Genomic DNA, 27436 nt, shown 5'->3' on the forward strand with positions numbered 1-27436 from the left:
AAGGTTACAGGCCATTCTACAATGTAGTAAAGAAAAAACTTCTAATAGTTACATGTACAATCTAGTATACCCAAGCGAAATCAAGCAAATTACGCAATGTTCTAATAACCCATTTGCAGAAATTTTTGGGGTAATAAGAACTTCGCTTATAAAAACCAGGCAAATTGCCCATAGACAACCAAACTCGCATGAAATGATGTGTGCCCTTATGTTTTATTATAAGGGTGAAGAAAATTTTGAAAGGGTTCTTTCATTCACATCCAGTATATGCAGAAGCAGAGAAACACCAAGCATGCGTCACATCATTTTTGCAGGTGTATAATAAAAGTCAAATAAAACTTACTTTTGTGTAGTTATTCCAATAACAAATTTTCTGCATGTAGGTTTAGTGTAGGTACATAGGTATGAAATGTTATTACACCAGTCTTTTCGTTTTAAATTATTCTACATTAACATGTTCCAATAACCCCATGTTCTAATTACCCCGGTCTCCCCTATATGAGAGAGAACTTACAAAATTCATTCCTTGCACTGGAAAACCATTCTGTAGTACCTGGTGGTATGATATTTTGAAAAATGTTGATATTTTGAAAAAAAAATAATTTTAGAAAGAATAATTTAAAAAAAGTACATTGCAAAATATGTTATAGAGAAATTACAAAAGTCATTCCTTGCACTGGCAAACCATTCTGTAGTCCTTGATGGTATGGTATTTCTCAAAACACGGGATGATGCAGAGTGATGGAGCGGCGTGGAAATTCGTAAGTAGTATCAAGATACTGGGTGGCGAAAACTTCAGTTTGTTCTGCTGTGTGTTCAAATACTGAGCGGGGGAAATATTTGATAAAACAAGAAAATGGTGTGCTAAATACTGTACTGTCACCAAGTAACTTAGCACTTGCCTGTGTCGAACTTCCCGCACCTAGATCAATGCTGCTTTGCACTCTGCTCCATGATGTTACGGACGGCGGTACAAATTCTTCATCAGACACTATACAATCACTGTCACCACTTGAAGTCTCATAAAAACTGTCGCTATTATCGTCACAACTTAATTCACCTTCTGATTCAACAGTTGAGTAACATCATTATCAGACAAGTGTTGACGACTTGACGAAGCCATGTTGTTTACATTCAAACATGCATTAGAAACTGACATGTCAGAGCACTCAACGCTCGTGTTCTAAACGGAGGCGTAATTAGCGACATCATACGGATATAAAAAAAAACTACAAGTTAAAATAGTTCCAAATAGTATCAACAGATGTCTGAAGGCTACTAAAAGCGACATACTGCTGAAATGCGACACCCGCAGCGAGTGGAAGTATGAACTCGCAATAATGCGACTTCCGCAGAGCAAGGCACCTGGCATGCTGTGCATAAATGCGACAAGCGCAGCGAAAGAGTTAAGGAATCCATTCCTCTTTTTGAAGCATTTCTGTTTTCTTTCATATTTTAGTGTATAAGTATCCTATTGCAGCTAATGTTTTATTTTCAAAATATATTGTAGTATTTGTGATGATTAAGTAATAAAATTTTCTCTACCTGGATGCCAGATGTTTCTATTTCCGCTCTCTCTTTTTAGGAGAGAAAAGGCCATCACGTGTAAGAGCGGATGTTACAGTCAATCTTAGTTTAAGGAAGGAAATTAAAGCTGAGTGGGAGTCCCTTCGCAAGCATGATGTTTGCTTCCTCATCACCGTAAGACCAGCATGTGACATAGGTACGTTTACGGCAGTTGCTTCCCAACGCAAGTATTATATTCAGGCCCGTACCCAGGATTTTTTTTGAGGGCAGGGTAGGCAAATTGTTATAAATTTTCTCTCATATTATACACTATATATATATAACAGGAATAAGATGAGAAATGGTGCCAGAAGGGCGGATAAATACAAATTATGGAGACAAACACTTACCACACGAAGAGAAATAGTTTGATATTTCGCGACATATGTCGCATTTTCAACGGAGAGGAAAGATAGGTCGAGATCAGCGTCACATAGAGTAGAGGCACAGTATACTGATCATAGCGTCTCTACGATCAGTGTTGCCAGAAATAGTCGATGGGAAACGAAAGTACTTTCACCAGTGTTTACTGCAAGGTGGGTGGATATTTTCAGGGAGGAGAGGGAAAGGGTTACTGGTTGGCTAGGTTAAGTCTGGGGGGTATAGTGGCATGCATGCCTGCTATATAGACCCTTTGCCATCACCTGCGGAAAGAAGTGTCAGAGTGGGGTGGAGGGGGGGGGGTAAAAGATGGATGATGGCAACACTGAAACAGTTATTAAAGGTGGTGTTATGGCTGTTGGTATGGATGGCAACTGTGAAATCAGAGTTTTGGGTGGAGGAACGGTGATTATTGATCCTTAGGTTCAAGGGGGTGGAGGTTTCACCTATGTAGAAGTTGCCGCAGATTTTGCAGATGAGGGTGTAAATCAGGTTGGATGAGTGGCAGGTGCCCTTAGGGTGTAGGAACTCGCCTGCCACTATGGGAATCGGGAGGGTGGGGAAGGTGATAAGTATGGGCAGGTCTTGCACCTGGGTTTGTTGCATCTGTGAGCAGGGGGAGGGGGTAGGAGTGTTTTAAACCAAGATGTTCTTGAGGTTGGGGGGTGCCTGGACAGTGATCCTTACATCAGGGACATCTTTCGGGATAAACCTAGGGTCGTCTTCCATCACCCCCCCCCCCCCAACCTCTCAATCCCCACAGCGGCAGGTGAGTTCACCCTACACCCTAAGGGCACCTGCCACTCATCCAACCTGATTTACACCCTCATCTGCCAAATCTGCGGCAACTTCAACATAGGCGAAACCTTCACCCCCTTGAACCTAAGGATCAATAATCACCTCCACCTAAAACTCCGATTTCACAGTTCCCATCCATACCAACATCCATAACACCACCTTTAATAACTGTTTGTTTCCAGTGACCTCAGCCCCAGCCTTGTTTTCCTGACTCCTCCACTTGTCCAGGATTTTGAAGCCAGTGCAAACCCTGTAAATAAATTATCTGAAGAGAACGGCTAAGTGACTTCACCCTTGTAGTGTGTCTACTGACATAATATTGTTTCTATGTTGTATTTCAAACATATCTATTTAACAGACGTCAAGGGGTCGTATTACATAATTCACCATCTCACGTGTCTCAACCTATAATGCTGAAAGCAGGTGTGCCGCAAGGATAGATATTAGGCTCTACGTTTACACTGCAGATTTGCAGCAAGTCATAAAATTCTTCACTCCACATTTTTACGCAGACGATACCCAGTTATATTTCTCAGATCATTACGCTTCGTTGGAACATAAGCTTCAGTCACTAAATTCTGACTTGAACATCATCAGTAACTGGTGTGTATCTAACGGTCTTAAAATAAATCCAGAAAAATCCACTTTCATAATCATTGGTTCTAATTATTCAAGGTTGTTAATTAAGAATATTAAGATCGAGCTCAAAATAAACAATTTGCCCATTGTCAGGAATAACACTGCTAAAAATCTTGGTCTGATTTTTGACGAAATTTTTGATTGGACAGAACATGTAAAGATGCAATGTAGGAAAGCTTATGGAACACTTAGGAATCTGAATCGTTTCCGTGACTTCCTCCCTGCGGAATGCAAGCTGACTCATCTAAGCATTAATCTACCCATTGTTCGACTATTGTGATAATGTTTACGGCCCTCAACTCTCGCAAAAGCTCAGTAAAAAAATACAAATGGTGCAAAATGCGTGCTTCCGATACATTTTTCAAGCAAAAAGATTCGATCATATTCTTCCATTCTTAAATAATAATCAGGTTCTTACCATGGCAAACAGAAGGAAGTTGCACTATCTCTGTTTCATACGCCGCATACTGACAGAAGGTAAACCGCAGTACCTGTTTGAGAAGATGCATTCTTGTAGGGAAATCCATCAGTATGTTACCCGTAAGCGGAACAACTTCGATTTACCCAATCACTCAAATCTTCTTTCTCCTTTTCGGCTCCCAAAGCATGGAATGCATTGCCCGCAAATATCGTTAGTGTAAACAACCCATTAAATTTCAAAGGTAAAATAAAAGATCTGTTAATGGAACAATGGCAGAGTCTGGGCACATACTGAAGGTATCAAGTCACTCACTATAAGGAATTGTATTATTGTATTACTATTACTATTGTCTTTTGTATTTTTAGTTACACTTTTTTTTTGTATGCAACTAATTCCTATGTATTTTTTTCTTTCTTCATTTTTTTTTGTATCTGTGTTTTTTTTTACGTTTAGCTTACTGCTCCATAAGTTATATAAAACTTATGGATTATCATATGTATTATTGACAAGGGTTAGGTGGCAGAGCAGCCCTTGGCTGAACCTCGCCCGCTGAATAAAGACAATTTATTATTATTATTATTTTCGCTTTTAGAATCTTATTCAACAGTAAAAATAAATGCCAGGCGCAACCAAGAAGCTATTAAATGGGATTGCATACATCTGGGATAAAAAATGCCATTTTCAACGGCTCGTAGGATCAAATTTTTTGGCCTTGATGTCCTCTGCACACTGTGAAAGTTGTCTGTTGTACGGTCACACCTCTGTGTATTTATGTTCAAGACAATTACAAGTAGAAAGGAAGAAAAGTTGCTGTAAAACAAATTCCAATCGACAGAATTTCGTAAATAATAATGTACTTAATTTCTTGAGTGTTTTGGACAAATAACAATATATGTCAAAAGTACTTCAGGTAATTTTTTGCCCCAAAAATCTAGCAACAATTCTGCTGTGAAGTGGATTTTCATATTTACATAATATTAATTAACCCTAAGCCATTGAGTAGCAGAATGGACATCAGTTGCAGAAAACCCCTGATGTTGGAAAAAGAAAACAAAGTTTTTTATCCTTCTGCTCAGTGGTGGCGAAAAGGGATCACAGACCTTGCGGTGCGGGTGGAGAGCTAAATGCCCCTTATATGGTTGGTTTTGTATTGCAGTCATTGAGGAACCTTTCCTCCATAATGTAAAGAGTCTGAAGAGTGTTTCTTCCCTTATAGCAAGTAGTGTCCGAGCTGAGATGAAAAAGTCAGGACATGGATTAAAAGGAATGTACTGTCCCTACTAAATCGGAAAATCTAATAGCCTTGCATCAATAGTTATAGAACTAAAATAGCCCAATATTGCAGACTTCTAGAGAGCCTGCCTCTGTCCAGAAACAACCTATTCATTTGCGCAAGGACAAAATCGAAATTCATGCAAAATTTGAAAAACCGTCAACGTAGTTTTTGTAGTTCAAATTAAAATTTTTCATGACTCGATGGGGGGCCATGGCCCCCTTGGGTACAGGCTTGATTATTTGTTTCTTTTTGTTAGTCCATACAACACACAGTGCAATATATAGCATCCTGGATGATACCTCATTGTGGGACCTGTATTTTTATGTTCACCCAGCATCATGAGGTGGGTTACTTGAAGTGAAGTAGTAGTGAACACCATCTTAAAAACTAGAGCCAGTGGAATACTGATTATACATTTTTCGTGGGACCAAGCTGAACTCAATATGCAGTAAAGTGTAAAATCTGGGAAAATTTCATAACCTTTTGCTCTTTTGGGTCCAACATTGAATGTACATGCAATATATCTCTTTCAGGTACACAGTATGACCACAATCAGCCTTTCATTCCCCAGGTTGGTCTAACCTATGTCAGAGGCTGTGAGATAGAAGGAATGCTAGATCAAAATGGCAGAGTCATAGAAGAGGGCCCAGAGCCTAAACCAGAATTGCCTGGTGACAGTCGCACATTCCGTGTGTGGTTGGATTGCAACCAGTATAGATCTGATATGGACAGTGCATCCCAAGGAAAAGAGGTATGCTGCCCATGCTGAGCTACTTTTCTCATTTTGTATTTGGATACTCAATATTGCTTTTCTGGTGGTAAATGAATAGGGCATCTCACTGTCATGGGGCTGGGGAAAGGGTGGGGGGAGGAACCTGCATGGAGAAACTATGGGATTCACCCAGCCTCTAATAAATGGGTAGAGGTGGCCAGACTATGGTGTTAACCACATGCCTGTTAACCACATGGCATGTTGCATTGTGCAGAGAGTAGCTTTACCTTTTTAACTTATTTTAGGTTAATCAAAATGATGATAATGAAATATGATCATAGGTGTAACTTGACAGACACTCACTCCCAAAATTTTCAGGTTTATTAAAATATACATGTTAGAGGTATTTTCTCTAATCTTTTGGAACCTAATGTTCATCCCATGCCTCCCCCACCCCTCAAGTTAGGTCCCATGTCACATTGCTGATAATATGAATGTATCATTATTCATGCTCTGGTCCGAACTTGTACCATGAGTCTTAGCAAATGTTATAATGGTACACTCTAATCTCTTTTGTCCAGCTCCCAAAAAAGTCACATAAGATTGAAATTTCAAGGATGTCAGTTCAAAATATATGAAAGTTAAGCACACACCAGTTGTTATGACACATCTAATTATTATCATTTTTAAAAAATACTTTTCCAGGATGTTTATGAAACATTTAACATTATTATGAGAAGAAAACCAAAGGAAAATAATTTCAAAGCTGTTTTGGAAACAATTCGAGAGCTGATGAACACAGAGTGTGTGGTTCCTGATTGGCTGCATGACATCATATTAGGTTATGGTGATCCAGGAGCAGCTCATTACTCCAGGTAGGTTTTATTCTTTTTAATTTGTTATGATATCTTCAGTGTGTATAATGTTTCATATGTGGCATTCTGGTGAGACCTGATATCAGTGGTGACAATGTTGGACCTTGTAGGCTCAAAACAATGTATGAATTTTTAACCAAGATGTCCAAATAAGTGAAAACTTATTCTGTGACATAGTTCAAAGTTTTGTTTCTGGTGTCTTAATGCAATGCGATTTAATCAAATTAAATGATTTCCTAATGTTTGTTTCAAGAATAAAGGAAAGAGCCTCACTTATATATCTTAATGTGCATGTGAGGATAGTGATTTTCTGGGCATCATGTAAACATGCAATTTTAGTGATATATATGTAGGTGGCAAACACTGATAGCCTGAAAAAAAAGCCTTGTATGTATATGCCTATGTATAATCTGAAGTGATTCCAGGTTTGATACATGAGGGAAAGGGTGTTAAGAAGCTCACATAGTGGTTCAGATACTACTTTATCTGTAGGTCTAGCCCATCTGTGAATGAAAGTGGGCTTAAATTAATTTTGCTTATGTACATAAGAAATTATTGATCAGTTTCATTAATCTATTGATGAAGGAATTGGGAACATAAAGGGTAGAAACATTAATTTGCCTCAAACATCGCTCTGAAGCTCACAAGTTGAACGCTCATTCACCCCACATTCCACCGGATGCAGAGCCGAGCAACAAGAACTTTCCACTTGGCTCTGCACAGTCAGCAAGGCAACGGCCCTCGCCAGCGGTGAGTGCACCTCCACTGTAAATTTCCATCTGCATCCAGGGATACCCCAGGTGTACAGTGAAGGTGCAAAGTCCACCAACTTATGACTCAAATCCAATGTATAAAACCCCTGGAGACGGTAAATCGATCTCTCACTTCACTCCAATATCACCACCAAACTGATCGACGAGAAGAGGACGACGGCCTGCTGAGAGATCGCGACACTACGAGGCGGCAACAAGCGAAAAGTCCATAAGCAGTCCGGATTAAGCCAGCCGAAGAATCTGCAAGCCATAAAACAAGTCGCCGAATTGCCTGCCGTCTCTTATAGTCATCTTCGATCTCTCCAGCGGGCACCTGTCACCGTCACCGACGCCAGAAGCCGAGGGCCAGACCTACAGCAAGGGGTGAGTAGCGTTCAACATCACAGGCTCCCAACAATCCTTCATCAGCTCCCTTAAGGGCAGAGGTGGTTAGCCAAGTCAAACTTAAGACCTATCGTATTTATCTGAGCTACGTCCCGGCGTGACTCGATCCCGTACCTTACCCGACGTCACGCTACACTATATACGGTGAAATATATTCATTCTCCTGTGGGTGAATAACATTAATTGCAGGAAACAGGGTTGCTACGTGACTGGAAAACCTGGAAAACAGGGAAAAGTCAGGGAATTTGGTTGGTCAGGGAATAGTCAGGGAATTTTGGATGTTTTCTGGAATTAACGTGCATTTTGGAGTTGCAGGAGAACCAGTTACAAATGAACGAACGGTTCATTTCCACTTCTGAATTCGGTTCTTGTGATTCCAGTCCCCCCAAAAGATTCAGTTCAGAAACTTGTTCCTCTCGTCATTATGACTTCTAGTCTGTTACGTACAAAATTATAGTTCCTTCGCATTTCAATTCTATATTTATTCACTCTTGGATCCGTTCATTTTGCGACTCGTTCTTGTGAACCTGTTCAAGACCGGAATTTGGAGAGGCGTGAGATTTTTCCTTAGAGAACAAGCTACTCAAGATGAAACCTACGCACCAGCCATCCTCAGAATTTCTTGCAGAAAAAATGTTGCTTTAGCTTTGTGTGTGGTGAGGAAATTTTCTTTCTGCAAGAACACACCTGTTCGAAACCAGTTCTCTTTTGATACGTGAAGCGGAGCAGGTTGGTGTTTGGACAGTTCATTGGTTTTGGATCTGCAATAAAGCTTGAAGAGCAGAATTTCACGTAACTGTCTGTGGTTGACGTCACACTGGATGGGTGCGGACGCTGAGTAAAAACAAAGGGACTCACTACTTCATTCCCCCCTTGAACCCATTCTGTGAATTTGAGTCCTACGTTGGCGACCCGTTCAGAAGCAACCTCATCAACTAGTTTATTTGCTCATTGTCGTAGTTTTTACATTGCAGAGATGTGTTACACCCCAGAAATTATTGATTTTATGCAGTATCAGTGACGTCATTATTTGAATATGCACGTGTTTTGTGCATGTAGAACGAATTTATTTTTAAAAAACTGGTGCGAAGTAGAGGAATTAAACGTACGCTGGTCACATATCGTTGTTAGGTTAGGTATGTTGGTTTCATGCCGATAGTAATTTTACGTATTGTTTGCGTGTAGAATGAAATTATGCTGAAAAGTGGTGAAAATGTGCCCGGCAAGTTGTAATAGTGCTGCTGATCGTCGTCCTGTGTTTCGAGAGTTTTCAGTGGTTTTTCTCGGCCTGTGTTTAATCATAGTGTACTCGTGGCTTCAGTGTAGCATTCCTTCCGCTGTGTCAAAGGATTCTGATGAACTATTGCGGTGGAGATGTGCTCAGAGGAGATTTTCTTTTTCGGCACTCGCGGCGACACATGTGCGTGTCTCCGCCATGGCTTCGCCCAGCAGCAGGGAACAACGCTCGGCAGGTAAGGGGACCCCGGTCCGGTACTTTCACCTCCTGTGCATGGCCTTGATCTGCGGGGACATACATGTGAATCCGGGGCCTGTGAAAACGGTGGCAAATTTCTCTGTGTATTACCAAAATACACAGAGCATTAAGAATAAGCTTGGCGACTGTGCAATTTTTTCGTGTGAACTCATGGCATATGACTGCCTAATTTTTACTGAAACGTGGTTGACAAAAAACGTTTGTGACAGTGAGCTGCCATTCGCAAGCCATTTCACCATATATCGGAACGATCGTGCGACTCGTGGTGGGGGCGTTATGATCTGTGTTAACTCAAAATGGCCAAGCAAAGTACACCACGACTTAAAACGGAACTGTGAAATACTGTGGGTGGAAGTTTCGGTGACCGGTGCCAAGAAGCTTCTCCTTGGCTCTTACTATAGGCCACATAAAAACAGTCCTTTGTTCCTCCTCGAAGAATGTCGAGATTCTTTGCTTGCGGCAGTTGCCCTGGGAGACGTTGCGCTTTTCGGCGACTTCAACCTCTCAATTGACTGGCAAGACCCTGTGAATGGAACAGCGAAGTGTACGAACGACACATGGTTTATTGAAACTTTCATCTGTGGTTTAAACCTGAAACAACATAATTTGTTCAACACCAGGAAGGACAGCAACCTGGATTATGTTCTGTCAACACTTAACGATATTAGTATCACGCCACGTAAGAACTTACTGACCTCCGACCACGACAGTTTGGATGTTTCTATTCTCATCCCCCCACCCCCTAGAAGAGGTCATCGCCCCTCCATTCAGAACAAACGCTACCTGTGGAACCGAGCGCCGTGGGAGGAGATAAGACTTTCCCTCGACTCCTTCCCCTGGTGCATCTTGGAAGACGGGACGGTCGACGAGGCAGCTGACCTATTTACAGGTGTCATTCAAGCAGCAGTGACGGACCACGTGCCTACAGGGAAAATATCTTCTCGTAGATTTCCGTGTTGGTTCGACTCCGAAGTGCGGGATGTACTGGCCAACAAGACACGAGCATGGCAACTTTGGAAGGGCTTCCCGAGTGAACACACGCACAATACCTTTGCGGCTCTGCGACGACACTCAAAGTATTTCCTTCGAAAAAAATATAAGGAACATATAGACAATATCACTGCAACAATCCCAGAAAACCCAAAAAACTTTTTTAATCTAATAAACTCAAGGAAAAATAACAGTAGTATTCCAGCTGAAATTACGCATGATAGTGAAAGTGCGATAGGGGACCGAAGGGCAGAACTCTTCAACGCTTATTTTCATGGTAATTTCTGCCCCCCGTCTTCCCTTGCAGCGTTGCCAAACGTAAGATCAGTCTGTTCCTCCTCCCTAACAACGCTTGTCACTACACCCGATGAGGTGAAGGATCTATTGTCGTCTCTTTCAGTTCACCGTGCCCTAGGACCGGACGATATCAACACCATGTTCCTCAGGAAAACTGTGCAATCCCTGTGCTATCCCCTCTCCATTCTCTTGAACAGATGTTTTTCGGAAGGCATCTTTCCTCACGCTTGGAAACAAGCTAACATCACACCGATTCACAAAAGTGGTAACAAAAATTTTGTTTCATCTTACAGACCAATCTCCTTACTCTCTCCTCTGTCCATCATCTGTGAAAAAGTAATCAAAGACAGACTGTACAAATTTGTTTCTCCGTACTTAAGCTCTAAGCAACATGGTTTTCTTCCTGGTAGCTCCTGTCTTACAAACCTGTCTGTTTTACTCTCACATGCTATGGAATGCATTTCAAATAATTCACAATTAGATGTAATATACTTTGATCTGGCCAAAGCCTTTGATACTGTTAGTCATCGTCTTCTGATTCACAAATTATGCAATAGATTCAACATTCATGGCAAATTTCTCACCCTTCTCACAGACTACCTTAGCGATCGCCAACAACGTGTTGTTCTTCCTGGAACTGTTTCTAACTTTCTTCCTGTCCTCTCTGGAGTTCCACAGGGTAGTGTTCTAGGACCTCTCTTGTTCATATTATTCGTCGATGACCTTGCCGACCATCTCACAGCTCCCTCTAGCAATTACCTTCTTTTCGCAGATGACTGTAAAATTTTCAGGGAAATCTCCACTTCCGACGATACTCATCTTCTTCAGAATGACATAGCAACATTTACTTCCTGGTGCCTGACATGGGGCCTTACATTACATCCTGACAAGTGTACTACTCTCACTATCTCTCTCAAGAAGAATCTGTTAAAGTCATCTTACTCCATCTCTGGCAATATCATCAAAGCAGTATCCTCTCACAAGGACCTAGGCATTGTTTTCGACCAAAAGCTCACATTTGAGGAACATATTTTATGCACCACAAAAAAGGCCATGCGTCTCTTAGGTTTACTCTACCGTTTCACTGAAATTAGTGACATCTCAGCCCTCACTTTGTACTTCAAATCATTCATCTCCGCATCTCTTGTCTTTTCTAAACTTACAAACTGCTTATCAGCGACGTTTGCAGAATGATTTTAGTTACTTATACAAAATTGTGAATGGCAAAATCCGCTGCAACACACTCCTTGAGGAATTCCACTTTAGAGTACCTATGCGCACAACTCGCAATACAAGGTTATTTTATACTAAAAAACCTAGACTAGAAATTCAAAACTCTCTTTTATAGACTTGCAGCACAATACAATGATCTCCCCTCAAGTATTGATATATTTTCCTTCGAGTTTGCCTTTCGGTCTTCTATCAGAAGAAATACTTGTAATTAATATCACATAGTGCCATCTCTTACTTATTTTTTTGTTCATTTGCTATTCACTTTCATGTTGTTTTGTTACTTTTAATTATTTCTTATTTTATTTTATTTTTTTATTTTTATGCTTATTATAATTATTGCTTTCTCATTGTTGACAATTTCAGTGTAAAATGGCCACCTGTGCTGTATCTGAAATTTTCTCAAATAAATAAATAAATAAATTACGATTTCATCATGCTACAAATGCAACTTTTACATGGTTCGATTTCGATTTATGTCTGTTAACACATACTGCAGAGTTTTAGCGATTACTTAAGATTTTGTGAATAAATGCTTTTGTGGTTAGGTTAGGAATGTCTGGTTTGGTTGTCTTAGAATTAAAATAAAGACCCTGAATGCACTCTACTAAGGTTCCTATTTATTTCTACATTCATTCCCACTAGTTTACGATACTTACTGTTGCTTGTCAACCTGAGAATACCTTGTCCGTGGGAAGCGTGTATGATTGAGTAAGGTCATTTTGAAGTTGTTTTTTTTCAACATAAATAACTTTTTTCGAATCCAAATAGTGCTCATTATTTTAAGGAAGGTTCAAATTTCGTGTCACAATGATTGCCAAAATTCTATGATAATAATTAGTCTTCCTGCCAGGAAAATTTGAAAAAAAAAAATCATAAAACATTCGGAACTGTTACCTTTTAAAAGACAGGTTTCGATGTTTTCCGTAATATAAAATTGGTTCCAGCATGTGGAAAACTCAAATAATGGAGATATTTGATTCCTAAGTATGGCCCGCGTATATATATTTTTTAGGTGTATGGTTGGTCACCGACCCCATTCAAGTTCTGAATTTCCGTAATATGTACTATTTTCAATAAATTAAAAATCATTAAATTTATTGCATATTTTCTAAAGGTACATGACCTAATTTTCTGTTGTTTCTCATTTGTATTGATATAGGCTAATTGAGGTTGTATACAGGTTACATTGTAAAGCTTTGATATATGCTACATTTTTTTATTGATTTTTTACACCACCTTAATTGTAATGACTTAGTGAAAATGGGGAAGTACAATAGTTATTTAATTTTTCATTGAATAGCATTATAGTAATCACTTGGTAAATTTTCAGCTAATAACTGTGTATATTCATATTCATAATAATTAACGTGCCTGCATATTTAATTGAAAAACATGAGGTTCAAAGGCAAAAATCATGACGACAAACATGTCTGGAAAAATTTTATTTCTGGTCTGGAAAACCTGGAAAAGTCAGGGAATTTCATAATCAAAAAATCGTAGCTACCCTGGGAAAGTATAAAGTCTGGAAATAATACTAACATTTTTTTTTGGATAGGATCAGCAAAGGTAAATGTATGATGTGGGAAAATTTAAAATACGCGAATGTAAAGTTGGTGTTTCATTATGTACGAGTGCAAATCAAAAAGTATTTTCTTTAATTTTTTTTTCAGCCAAAATAATAAATATGCAGGGAAATCAAAATATAGGAATTGTTCTATGTACCGTGCACTATTTTTCCACATAGTCGCCTCGGCGGTTCAGGCATTTGTCCCATTGCACCACTAGTTTGAAGATGCTGCTGTTGTAGAATTTGGCTGGTTGATCGTGGAACTACTGCCGGACAGTGGTCTTCGCTTCGTCGTCGCAAATGAACCTCTGTCCTGCCAGGAACTTCCTCAGTTAACCGAACACATGAAAATCACTGAGGGCAAGGTCTGGACTATATGGTGCATGCTCCAGAAACTCCCATTCAAATGACTGAAGTCTGTCAGTGGTGCTGTTTGCCACATGAGGCCTGGTGTTATCATGGAGGGTAACCACATTGTCCACATCAAGAATCCCTTGGTGCTTTTTCCTAATTGCAGCTCGTAGACGTGAGAGTGTGCCACAATATCTGTCACCGTTGATGGTGTCACCTCGTGGCATGGAATCAGCAGGAGTGGTCCTCGGCGATCCCAGAAGATCATGAAGCATAAACTTCCCGACTTATGGCATTCTGCGGAATTTCTTTGTAACAGGTGAATGTGGAAACATCCACACCATGCTCTGCTGCTTTGATTCTGGAGTGAAATGCAATACCCACATTTCATCTCCAGTGACAAGGCAACTTTCACCCTCCTCGGCGTAACGCTGCAAATGTTTCAGTGAAGCCATCATTCACTTGACCTTGGTCAGATCATCCAAAAGCTTTGGCACTCACCAACATGAAACCTTGCGATATCCCAAGGATTTGTGAACGGTATTGTAAACACTGCCATAAGAAATGCCAAGCTCCTTGGAAATGTCCTTCAGATGCACACTCCAATCTGCTTTCACCATTGCATCCAAGCAGGCAATGTTTTTCCATTGTGAGAGAGGAGCGAGAACCGCTCATTGTCATGAAGGTCTTCTCGCCCATTTTCAAACTCACAACACCACCACTGCACACTTCTCAAAGTGAGACACTTGTCCCCATACATCGGCTGAATTTCCCTATGGATCTCAATGGGCGTTGCTCCATAGAAAATGAGTAACACTTTTCTGCTCATACGATATGGACATGTTGAGTACTACAGTCATCTTTGCAAACTGACAGCAGTGCCGTGCCATCGAGCAGCCGAGAGTTAACACTGGGCCATTCCAAGAAAATCCTATTGCATTGAATGTATATCTCGGTTTCTCAATCACACTAATATTTTGGCTGAAAAAAAAATAAGGGCAAAGACTTGTCGATTTGCCCTCGTATTTCTGAAGTGAAAAAAATAAACAAATTTCTTGTTCATGATTTATATTGGCATTGACCCTTCTACCCACAGAAATTTGCACCCCTTGATTGTTCTTGTGATTAGCTACAGGTGTTAAATGGAACATGGAATATGTTAACAATAGGAATATGTTAATCTCAGAAAAATAAATAATTTGTTGGTTTTGCTTTCTTTTTAATTTCAGAATGCCAAATGAGATTCCTACCCTTGATTTCAATGATACATTCCTTGATATGGACCATCTTAGGAAGAGCTTCCCAGATCATCAGATAAAAGTGAAAACAGATGACCCTAAGAAATTAGTCCCCCCTTTCAGGTAAGTTATTTTCCGTATTATTATACAGAAATAAAGTATGGAATGATGCCATGTTTCAATATTTCATTGCCCTCGGAAAGTCTTCATCCATACTTGGCGAGGAATACCTGGGGACTGAGGAATGGGATATATGGGCAGTAGGGATAGTAGAGCTAAAAACTGCAAAAATCATTTAGTGATTTACAGAAAATTCAAAGCTGCAGTGGTCCAGTAGTAAGAGCTTTAGGACTGTAGAGTTCTCTTTGCAGGGTGGATGATCCTAGATTGGAATTTTTACCACACTGTTTCTGAATGAATCAGCTTTGTATTAATATTATTCATTAAAAGAAAATGTTATCCCCTGCACATTGGAACATGCTATGAAGGCATATGGGGAATGTTGAGGTAAGTTCCCACACATTCACTATATGAACTGCTGTGATCAGCACCATGCTCCATACATATAAAGTAATATGTCAGTCGTTACCTGAAGTGTGACCAAGGTCAAGAATGCGCAAGGGTCTATATTTTTCTGTGTGCCTTCATCACATGGTGCGGTGTACAGTGCCATGTAAAATTTCTATACACCAAAATCATTTGTAATTGAGTGCATCATTTGCCATTTTATTGTTGATTTTATTTTAAGGTAAATGATTAATTTATGTCTTCTGATTTTATGTAATAAATTGCGAATTACAAACTTTTTCTCTTAACACAAAATTCATCAGAATCATACTACAGAGAATATGATTCCTGGAAGTAACAAAAGAACAGGGATTGCTGTTAGAAGCAACCAGAAACATTTCTGAAAACAGCGATTGATAAGGGAGTGATAAAAAGTGTGTGATAATGAGTATGTGCTGTATTTAATATCTGAGTGCACCATCTGTTCTTTCGATGGAGTTTGTGTTTTAAGTCCACTTTATGCACAGTAAGGCTAATCGGGATTGGACCTACAATTTAAAGTGGGATCCGAACCACTATATGCCTCCACCGGGACATATGTTCTTTTGATCTGTGACTGGGTTACCATGGGGACAGGAATCATCTTGGAATGAGTTATGGGAGACATTTTGCAATGTATGGTTGCATTGCACTTCCTTGTTTGTATTTAGTGTCAGTAACTGTTTTGTCTACCTTATGCATTTTTGTAACAGTAAATCATGTGTATGAAAAATGGAACTGTTAGTTATTGAACCCATGAAAGACACAACAGCAGCAAGATCATTGTTCGACTGAGTGTACTTTTATTAGTGTACAGTCATGGACACTTCTGGGTAACCCTCCCATTAACATTCAATTTAATCATTACAAACCAGACATGTCCATGAGTGTACGACATACAACATAATACATTGGAAATTTGATGTGATCAGTTTTTTCTTAAACCTAAAGATTAGTATAGAGTAACTTCATATAACTTTCATGTTTCTTTCTTAGGTTGACTTTTGAAGAAGTTCTAAGTAAAAAGAGGGATGTTGATAGTGATGAGGTGAAGGAGTCGAAGAAAGTTATCACCGTGGAACCACATGTTATTCCGAGCAGAGGCCCATATCCCTTTAATGAACCTAAGAAGTAAGTTTTATTGTTATGAAATATTTACATGCAAAAAACAAGTGTGATTTTAGGGGGCATCTTGTAGATGGCCAAACTCTTTGTTTATTTCACTAGACTTTCTGAACAAGTAGCTAATACATTTACAAACACATAGGATTGCAACAGATTCATTGAACCTTCATTGCTTACAACTATTAAGAGACTCATGTTGCTATTGTCAATTTGATTAATTTGACTATAATGATAAGAATCTTGGTATTAATGTCAAAATAAATAACTTTGTAGTATTTGCATAGTTTTATGTAATTTACTTCCTTTTTTTTTTGGAGGGGGACAGGGAATTATGGCACTAGAGATACTCCCATCAACTCCAGACATGTAAGGCAGCTTTCTTGTTACGAGTGAAATCCATGGTGGTGCTTTACAGGTTGTATTCTAGTGAGTTTTGAATGTAAGATTCTCACATTTAAAGAATAACACAGTAGGTGACGTCTTCCTTGCTCACAGGTCAGGGTGTGTAGCTCGGTTAGTATGGGAAAGTCATCAAGTGGTACCATCAGATTGGCTTGGTCATTTGAGCCTGACCTGGTGCTAGTGAAGTTCCACAAAGTTCAAAAGAAGAGCAGGCAATGCAGCTTCAGACCATTAGGCTGCTCCTCTCTCTCAGTCAAGGGTAGGCTCTACAATACAACCTCCATGTTTTAGGTCCAATACATGAGACCGTATCATCTGCAGAAGACCCAGTCTATTCTTGCAGCTGCATGTACGCAGCAGTTACTGCATTTTCCTGGTTACTTGCTCTTCATTCTGTGTTATTTTCATTTAAGGGAACTCTGTATGGGCTAGTAAAATGGTATTTAACACTTTAAAACAATTGCACCCTTCCTTCCACAGGAATGCCATTCCATTCACACCAACCCAGGTGGAAGCTATACGAGCAGGCATGCAGCCAGGGTTGACACTGGTTGTAGGGCCTCCAGGCACGGGAAAAACAGATGTAGCTGTGCAGATCATTTCTAACTTGTATCACAACTATCCCGCACAGAGAACTTTGATAGTAACACATTCGAATCAGGCTTTGAACCAGCTGTTTGAAAAGATCATGGCTCTTGACATAGACGAAAGGCATCTCCTTCGACTTGGACATGGTGAGGAGGCTCTGGAGACAGAGAAGGATTTCAGCAGGTTTGTGTCGATCTATTTACATAGTTATAGGAATACTAAGAGATTAATTTTTATTTATGTTCTGGTTATTTTATGTTTGTTTTTGCCTCTAGGTTATTACTAGACCTTGGATTTTAGGTTGTAATTTCCTTTGCATGTAAATAAGAAATAACAAGTTATGTCAGTGTCTCATAAAAAAATGAAATACCTGATGAAGTTTTATAGTACCTAAAATTACCTATTTTGCTTGTTAGAACCTATTTTAGGTTTTTTCGCCTAAATCAAACTTTTTTTTAGATTTTTGTATATTTTTTTAAGGTTTTACAGGATTTTTACATCACACAAAGATATTTGTTCTGTTTGGTAATGAAAATATTCAATGACTAACTTGTTTGAAACACATTCTCTGTCGATTTCTCTCCCTCTAAGTCCATAATACTTTTTCGCACAGTCCAAAGTGCAAACTTCTGATCCATGTGGTCTTGCTTATTTTTGGTACTTTCTGGCATTCACGCATTACGAAGTAACGTTTCAGCATTCAAATTGGCACCACTGACTATGCCTCTGTTTAAAGATCATTTTCAGCATATAAGATGATCCTCACAGATAAAAGGCGGAGTTTTGTCTGTGGATAATATGAAAAAATTGGGCATTTATCATATCGATAAGTAACTTTTGCTAACAGCACAAGTATTAGTATTAAAATAACTAGTGAAAATTTTGAAAATGATGCATAGAAATGCAAGTTTGGTTAAAAAATTAATATTTGATGGTTTGGATGGATGGATGATCTATTAAAATTTGTGTGAAATTTTGTTTTTAATAATTAGACCCCGGAAGTTCAGGCATTTATTTTCGTTAAAATAGGCAGGCAAAAAGGCATTTATAATGTGGAAAATAGGCACAAAAATTAAAAAAAAGGCAAAATAAACCGAAAAAGGCACATTTGGAAGGTGCTTACTTTTATCTATAATTTCTGGCAAAATGTTAAAATCTACATTGGGAAGAGCATTTCAATTTTCTCCGTCTTGATTGCACATAACTACAAAGTGTTTTTTTAAGTTCTCAACATTCATTGATAGTAGTCTGTGTGAGAGAATGTTTTTCATAATAGAAAATGATCTTTCTACTTCGACAGAAGTTATTGGAGCATACATAAAACAAGCTAATGTAGCTGGACTCATTTTGGGTAACAGCATTTTCACCTTTTAGAATATCACAAATTGTTTTCAATTGTTTCAGGTTCTCATTTGCACTCACTACCCGTTTGCACTTTTCCGCAACAGCTGACCCCTTTTCTCCTGGCACTTCCATCATCTGCTGCATAGATTCCTCGTAGATTTTCATGGATGCTGTAATTGTAATTGACTCTGGCAATGCACCATAATGTGCAAAAATAAACTTGAATAGCACAGGAGTTTTTTCACTTCACGAATTGAAGCCGCTTCATTTTCTGGAAGAGCATCTATCACCTCACTGATTTTTTCAAGGTTGTTAGCATAATATATAGCTGCTGATATCCAGGTTCCCCATCTGGTCAATACTGGTTGCGGAGGAAAACTAAGCTCAGATGCAACTTCCTTAAATTTTCGGGTTCGAGAGGGAGATTTCAGGAATATCTTCTTTGTGTTCGAAATCAACCTGTCCACTTCAGCAGTCAATCATGCACAAGGAAATGTTAACCGAAAGGCAATATCCTAACTGAGTATGAAATACATTTTTCTCACACTTTTCTTCTTCAGCAATGTTGAAACATACATGAGTTCAATATTACTTAAATAAGGCGAAAATTATTCACATAATAAACGGAAGAAAAATAAATGCCAACAATGTTTTTTGGGAGAAAAATAATTTATATACACATTTTTTTTAAAAAATGGTCAAATTTCGTTGAAAAAGGCAAGAAAAGGCATTATAATTAAAAATAGGCAGTGGGGTCCCAAATAGGCAAAATAGGCAAAATGAAAAGGCTTCTAAAACATTCAAAACAACATAAGAAAAGTATATCCGGAAAAATTTTATCAATATATGCAGTAGATAAAAAGAGACATTTTGCCAAACTTCCGGGCTCTATTAATAATTGTTCCTAATTAGTATTTTTCAGGAACTTTGAAACAATTTAATATTTTGGAACCTACTTCAGGATTTTTTTAGTTTAATTTAATATTTTTGGAACCTATTTTAGAATTTTAGAACCTATTTTTAAATTTTTAGGACCTAATTTTGGAATTTTAGAGCCTATTTTAGGAACCTAAAAGTACATTTTTTAGAACCTAAAAATCCGACGTCTACTTATCATGACATTGGGAATGAATGTTTCGTGATGAATAAAGTAAAGTCTTTGTTCAAAGTGATATCCAATCAGCCTTAATATAAATATTTAAAATATTCTGAACACAACTTTTGACTGTTATAATGTTAAAGCATCATTCTTTATACTAATATGCAATGATAAAGTTAAACCCAGAACTCAGCCCCATTTTTAAATTAATAAAAACATATATTGTACTCAAAGAAGCACCATATTTTCTTTTGTGTGCAGTTAAGTTAAGAATGCCCCATATCATACAACAAGTTCTGTAACTTATGAATGGTATTTATTACAGATACCATATATAAGTACTCTAACCTTTTGATAACCAGTTGAACCTGAGTCACCGGTAATGTTTTTTTTTTTTACAAACAGTCTTGGTGCTTTATCCCTAGTATTATTTTTTATTTCCTATCAGTCCCTAATATATTGTTATGATTTACAGATATGGTCGTGTAAACTACGTGTTGGCAAAGAGGCTGGATCTCCTGACTGAAGTTCAGAGGCTTCAAGAGAGCCTGGGAGTTGCTGGCGATGTGGCATATACTTGTGAAACTGCAGGACACTTCTTCCTCTACCAGGTGCTGGCTCGATGGGAGAGATTCATTAGTCGAGTTCGCCCATCTTCAGGCAAGGTAAGACATATTTGCATTTTCATTTTCCAAAAGAAGGGGATACGTACAGACAAACCCTGATTTTACCTTACCAAATTTTCCCTGGATTTAAAATTTGTTTTGGTCTCTTGAAAAAAGTAAAATGTCAGCAGGTTTCCTTCTTTTCCTTCTGTGTGTGCTGGGAGGAAGTCGAACTTTGTATTTTTATGATCTTCAGGAGGCTGCGAAGATCAAATGTATAATGTGAGGAAATGTAAAAAATCTGTGAACGTAAAATCAGTGTTCCACTGTGTGTGTATGTATTTCATCAGTTATGCAAGTTTGAAAGTGTTATTCCATTGATGGAACTACAAGAAGTGGTAAGAGATAGTAGCACAGCAATGCACTACATGTATAAGTGTACAGAAAGTAAGGGTACAAAGGATGTAAACATTTAAATAAATACTGTATTTACTGATGTATAATGCACACTTTTTTTCCAAAATTTTTCCAAAAACTCTGATGCATGGAATAATTCAGCAGCCAACATGAGACCACAAATGTTTTCACTATGTCACTGTGTAACACGTATACATACATCAACAGGTGCAAATCCAAATTACCAGGTTGAATTTTTTTAGTAATTTTTTAAAAACAGTATAAAAGTGAAATGGCCATTTCCCATGATTTTTCACTTTGTAACAGAACCTTTTTTTTTTTCACTGAGAAAAGTGCAGTTTGGCAGAATTCAAGTATGCACTTCCCATCACACAGGATGTGTATTAGTGGTATTTGTCGGACAAGAAATGATAGAAAATAACTTCCTGAGCCCTGCAAATCCTTAACATAATTTTGATCTTGCTTTCTTCCACTATAGAATAAACAACGTGGTTACAGAAGTAAAAGCTTTGGGATTCTAAACACATTGGAGGGAGAGGTGGAGGTGGTGTGGGTTGGTGACTCATTGTATACACAAGGTGATATTCTCCTCTTGGTCCACATGACAACATATGACTTATTGAATAGATATGGTGTCATTCCCTCTTCATTGGCATAGCAACAGCTTAATGGCCTACAACTAAGGAAGCCATTTCTTGAACCTGAATTATACTGTGCATTATATACGAGATAGAATTGTTTTTTCGCTTTTCTCCATCATATACCAAGGTGTGCATTATACACGTACGCACATTATACATGTGTAAATATGGTAAGCATGTCTTTCGCTGATAATCAATAATTTACTCATTTTTTTCCCACATATTCACTGCCAATGTCAAAATATGATTACAATTACGATCCTGGTATTTCTTCCAGACTTGTGCTCTTCAAGTGATATTTTTGGTAACCATTTCATGACATTATCTTTGCCATCACAGGAACTTCTTGAATTTGTGTGTGGAAGGTCACCTTGGTTCCTTATCCTTCATGAACAGCAGTCCTACTTCCAAGAATTCATGGCATCATTTTCATATACCATTGTTTTTTAAGTAAATTTCTGAGTGCATTATTTCTTTCCTCTAAGTTTTGTACAGATTAGCTATCATAATCAGTAAATCTGTAGTTTGTCAGCATCAGTAAAACTTTTATATTGGTCCAACCCTAACATTTTGATCACATTAGTAATCTATTGGAAACATTGAGTAAATAGAAAGTTCTAGCAACAAGAGTTTCATTTCTTAATACTAACATTTTTTGCAAATGCCTGTTCTGCAAGGAAAATCAGTCTGTTTTCAGTAAATGTTGTTATTTTTTTATTATTTATTTTTAGATTGTTCCAGTAGATGCAGTCAAAGATGAATTCCCTTTTATTCGGTTTTTTGACAATGCTCCACAACCCCTTTTCAAAGGAAAAGCCTTTGAAGATGACATGGAAATTGCTGAAGGATGTTTCAGGTAAGTTTAACGTAAATATTTCCCCTCAAAGACTTAAAGGAGAAAACCCTGCAAATTGACAGAAAACTGAGCTTTCAAATTAGAATAGCTTTCAATTCTGAAACTCTTCTCTTTACAGCAAACTAAACTAGAATTTTTAATAATTTTGGGCAATTTTCCTTCATAGCAGGGTGCAATGTATAGGTGAAAAAATATTTTATTTTTACATTTCGATGTTTTTTAAATCATTAAGATTGAATGGGCTGAGATAACTGGAATCTCTTTGTCCTCAAAAAAATCCACACCAGAATTTAGTTTTCATGTACTTCATCACACTATCATAGAAATGACCAACAACCAACAGTGAGATCTGTATTTTGTATCGTAACAAATTGGTGCTACAGTCAAACTAACCATCTGAAAAGAAAGTTCAAATAAAAAAAACTCAGGTGCTTTTTTGAAGCAACTTGAATGTACTTCCTTAGCTGCTGCTTTTAAAAAGAAAGTATTGCCTTTCAGGTATATAGAAAAGATTTTCACCCAGTTGGAGGAATTCAGAGCATTTGAATTGTTGAGAAGTGGCTTAGATCGTTCCAAGTACCTTCTTGTGAAAGAAGCCAAAGTCATTGCCATGACTTGTACCCATGCAGCCTTGAAGAGAAGAGAGTTGGTGGATCTTGGTAAGTTTATATTATTTACTTGATTTTATTTACTTTACCAGCATAGCAGGGGTGAGTGCAAACCACCTTGAATAGGTTCCAGTGTTCTTGCTGATTTTCACCAATACCTTGTAAAAATGAAATTTAAACACTGTACCTTATGGTGGTGTGTTTTGTATTCGGTCAACGTTTCTATCAATACACAATTGGTCTTCTTCAGGAAGCAGTAGAAAACTATGCAGGTAAAATCACATAGGATCAAAAGTTTAAAACATTAAATTAAAGTGTAAAATGTAGAAATGGTTAAAAGTTGCATACGATTCGTCAACATCATTTAAAATAAACAGATTTTTTTTTCCTTCTCTTTCTTTCTTTCTTCTTTTCTCTCCTTTTTTTCCGTAGAGACACACACTGCATAACCCACTTGTCATTTTACATTGTAAATTTACAAGCACTTATTACAGTAGTTGTGTATGAGAGGCACAATCAATGGGTCTGGGGAGTGCTTTATCGCCCATCTTACTCTCTTGACTTGAGCACCCGTAACTTCACATGAATCCCTAAAATTAATGTGCCACTACTATCCTAAACATTCTTCATGCCATTGACTGCTTCATACAAACAATCAACCGCATATACATCAACTTCTACATCGCTCGCAACCAGCATGGCTGTGACTATGCTGAAGGGCTGTAAAAATTGAAAGAGATTTGTATCTCAGCTGCCATTATTAAAATTCCAACCCTTGTATAAGAAAAAATTAAATAAATAAAACGAGATAATGAATGACTCATTCTCTCACACATGTATATTTTCCAAGCACTGTTCCACTGATAGCTCTCGTTTTTATATACAATGTTTTTTTTTCTAATTCTACAATAAATATTATGAAAGCATTACTATTTAATTTAAGATTAACATTTCTTTCATCTTAATATATAAACTTTCATTCAGCGTTGGATCATTTTTACTGTACAAATAACACATATGCATGGGTTAAACACTGTGGTTGAAGGTGGCTTTTGATTGGCTGCCTCAAGTATAAAGTCCAGAAGACAGTAGCAAAATAGAAGATGGTACACATAACCAACAAGTCCGTAATCAGTTGTTTCTAATTCGGGGCCTTATGAAGGAGCCAGGACAGAATGCTAGTAGGAAATCTAGCTCCGTGGACAGTGAGCTTTAAAATAGTTCCGATTAGTCTGGAAATGTGATGATTATGATAATATTTGAAATCACTGAATAAATTATTTTTATTTTCAGGTTTCAAATATGACAACATCCTGATGGAAGAATCAGCCCAGATTTTGGAAATTGAGACTTTTATCCCATTACTGCTGCAGAATCCTGAAGATGGCTTCAGTCGATTGAAGAGGTGGATAATGATTGGAGACCACCACCAGCTGCCGCCTGTTATAAAGAACATGGCCTTTCAGAAGTACTCCAATATGGAGCAGTCTCTCTTCACTCGCATTGTGCGCTTGGGTGTTCCGACAGTTGATCTGGATGGTCAAGGCAGAGCAAGACCTAGGTAAGTTTCCTGGGGGAAAAAATAAAGGAAGATTCATTTGGTTATTTTCTTATTTACCTTTTTTATGTATCGTTTTGTTGTTCAGTAATATAAAATGCTTGTGAAAAGAAGGGAGCATATGTCCTCCAATATCTTTTGCAGTAACTGCAAGTAAATTTCATGTGTTACTTTTGGACTCGCCACCAAAGTCCCCAGATTTGAATCCTGGCATGGGCATTTTTGTGAGAGTGATAGAAACCTGTTTTAACATACTGCTGTATGTGCATTTGCATATGTATGTGTTCATAGCCATTTGCCCGAAAAGGGCAAGATGCATACAATCCTGTAATATTGACATAATAAATTTGTTAATTATGTACTTAATTTTATCTGTATTCTTCAGCATTTGCTGCTTATACAACTGGAGGTACAAGAAGCTTGGCAACTTGCCACATGTTGAATATTGGCCTGAGTATAAACTGGCAAATCCTGGTTTCTGGTATGACTACCAGTTGGTTAATGTTGAGGATTTCAATGGAGTTGGAGAATCAGAGCCCAGCCCATATTTTTACCAAGTAAGTTTATTTTTGACTATGTATTATATCATTATTGATATTGATATATGTGATATATGTGCTTCATGTTATCATATGTATATGTGCACAATTGTGTATGCTCTTTATGCTTTAGGCAACCTTCCTTGCACTTCACCATCTAATGATATGATGGATGAAGTTGATGACATGGAGATGGAAGAATGGTCCCACAGTCAATTGTTTAGCCTTTGAAGCAGTGGCATATTCTGAAATTTGACCTGGTTTACCGCAACAATTCTTATTTATTGTATACAGGGTGTCATTTTAATGGTGCCCACGGAGCACAGAAACGTATGGAGGACATCAAAACAAACAACTTTTCTCAGTAACATTTTTCTCGTTGGTGCGTTACTTTGGTGCTACAGTTGTTCAAAAAAGCCCATTTTGGCACCTGAATGCTGGCAACCACACACAACATTTGATGGCACCTGTGATGTCATTTCCTGCAGCGAAACAGTACACGGCAGTGTTGCAAGGAACACACAAATTTTTGGAAAAAATGACAGAATACCAACCACATTATGAGCTGTAAAACGAAGATAGGAATGCATTCAGTAGACCGAACATCTAGGGTAACATGGCCTACCAGCCAGAAGACCAGCAGTCATCCCAGGGGAAGGGGAAAGTGAACCAACGACACGAAAAATGGTAGAAAAACAACGTATTCAAAATAAAGTGACAATATCAGATTTTGTCTCTTAGCCTACATGTATAATAAAATCATCACCAAAAACAAATTTTATTGGTCTTACAGTTTACATTTGGCTGTTTACGTCCAACTACATGTTAAATATTTGCAAATCTTATTGCAAGGTTGATATCGAGAGGTTTGTATATCCATTTGTCCTGATACATGCATTGTGGTATTTTGTTGCTAATAACAGAAGTATCAGAGGTAACACTGTTAAGCCTTGTTTCCATGTTAATAAAACAATCGAATACTGACCAAGGCAAAATTTATTGTAGAAAAAAATTGTACACTAAAACGTAATGTTTCCATCCTCCACCCTATGTTTTAGTGTAAAAATTGGCTTACTGGCAGTAAACCAGATAACATGGGAGAATACGCCACTGCTTTGAAGCTATCACAGGATTGTGTTCGGCACATCCTCGGTATGGTTCTCGGCTTGCACAGGATCTCATCAAGTTGGGCCCCAGATTGTAATCAGTTGATCAAAACCGACGGAGTGAAAGTGTTTAAAAAAAATTGCATATCGATCCAGATGACTTTTTATCATGATTCGTACTATGGATGAGACACGTGTCCATCAGTCTGAGTACAAAGAACAAATCAAGCACATTTGGAACACCCCAGCTTTTCCACACCAAAGAGGACATAGGTGGTGGCATCAGCTACAAAGGTGATAGCTGCCATCTTGGGTTCAAAAAAGTGCATGGTTGATTGACTTTCTGCACATAGGTAAGAGAGACAGAGTGCCTCTATTTTAAAAAAGAAACGTAGTTGCAACCCAATATGCCACAGACCATGATGTCATGGAAACTGTGAAGCTCTATTTTCACATGCAAGAGGAAATGTTCTCTTCAGAACAATGAGGAGTCAATTCATGGGCATGTGGTTTGTAGTATATTCATAGGAAGCACTAATAATGGTATATATCAACTTTAACCCCCTGCCCACCCTGCTTCAGGGTTAAGACTCAAAACTTCTCTGTCACTCCTAAATGGATCTGGCTGTGAAAGACAAGAGTCTCGGAAACTAACATATAGTATTTCAATTGGCCCATCCATTTCTCTCTGGCATTACAGTAATCAAAAATCAATAGTTGCTTAAATGTTAATGTTATCATGTCTTCAAGTATGAAATTTTGTTAGTTGAAAGACTTGTGAATTACGATTTTTATATGATACTAGTGTTGCCCGAGATTGTCACAAAAACTATGGATTCCACACTAATATCAGTAGTTTTTGCAACACGGCCTGAATGTTAGACTACCCAAGAACCACTATTGTTGTGCAGATTGCATAGAGTCACGGATGACTGTTTGTGCGAAATTTAATATCGGTGGTTTTCGATTATTTTTACATGTCACACCTTCCCACCCCACCCCTAGA

General features: G+C 38.1%; 1 protein-coding gene across 2 annotated transcripts in view; it reads left to right on the forward strand.

Moving 5' to 3' along the window:
• The window catches only part of LOC145985130 (RNA helicase aquarius), a 195012-nt gene that overhangs the window by 155542 nt on the left and 12034 nt on the right, over positions 1-27436 (forward strand). For both annotated transcript variants that reach the window (XM_083118776.1, XM_083118775.1), the window contains 11 exons: positions 1586-1723; positions 5615-5832; positions 6499-6668; positions 14988-15119; positions 16539-16673; positions 17550-17840; positions 20576-20765; positions 22495-22619; positions 23118-23278; positions 24521-24788; positions 25171-25342. In XM_083118776.1, the coding sequence (XP_082974902.1) occupies positions 1586-1723; positions 5615-5832; positions 6499-6668; positions 14988-15119; positions 16539-16673; positions 17550-17840; positions 20576-20765; positions 22495-22619; positions 23118-23278; positions 24521-24788; positions 25171-25342 (2000 nt within the window). The remainder of the gene's footprint in view (positions 1-1585; positions 1724-5614; positions 5833-6498; positions 6669-14987; positions 15120-16538; positions 16674-17549; positions 17841-20575; positions 20766-22494; positions 22620-23117; positions 23279-24520; positions 24789-25170; positions 25343-27436) is intronic.

This window comes from Lepisma saccharinum, chromosome 3 (assembly GCF_977018435.1).
Source record: "Lepisma saccharinum chromosome 3, izLepSacc3.1, whole genome shotgun sequence".
Classification (NCBI taxonomy): domain Eukaryota; kingdom Metazoa; phylum Arthropoda; class Insecta; order Zygentoma; family Lepismatidae; genus Lepisma; species Lepisma saccharinum.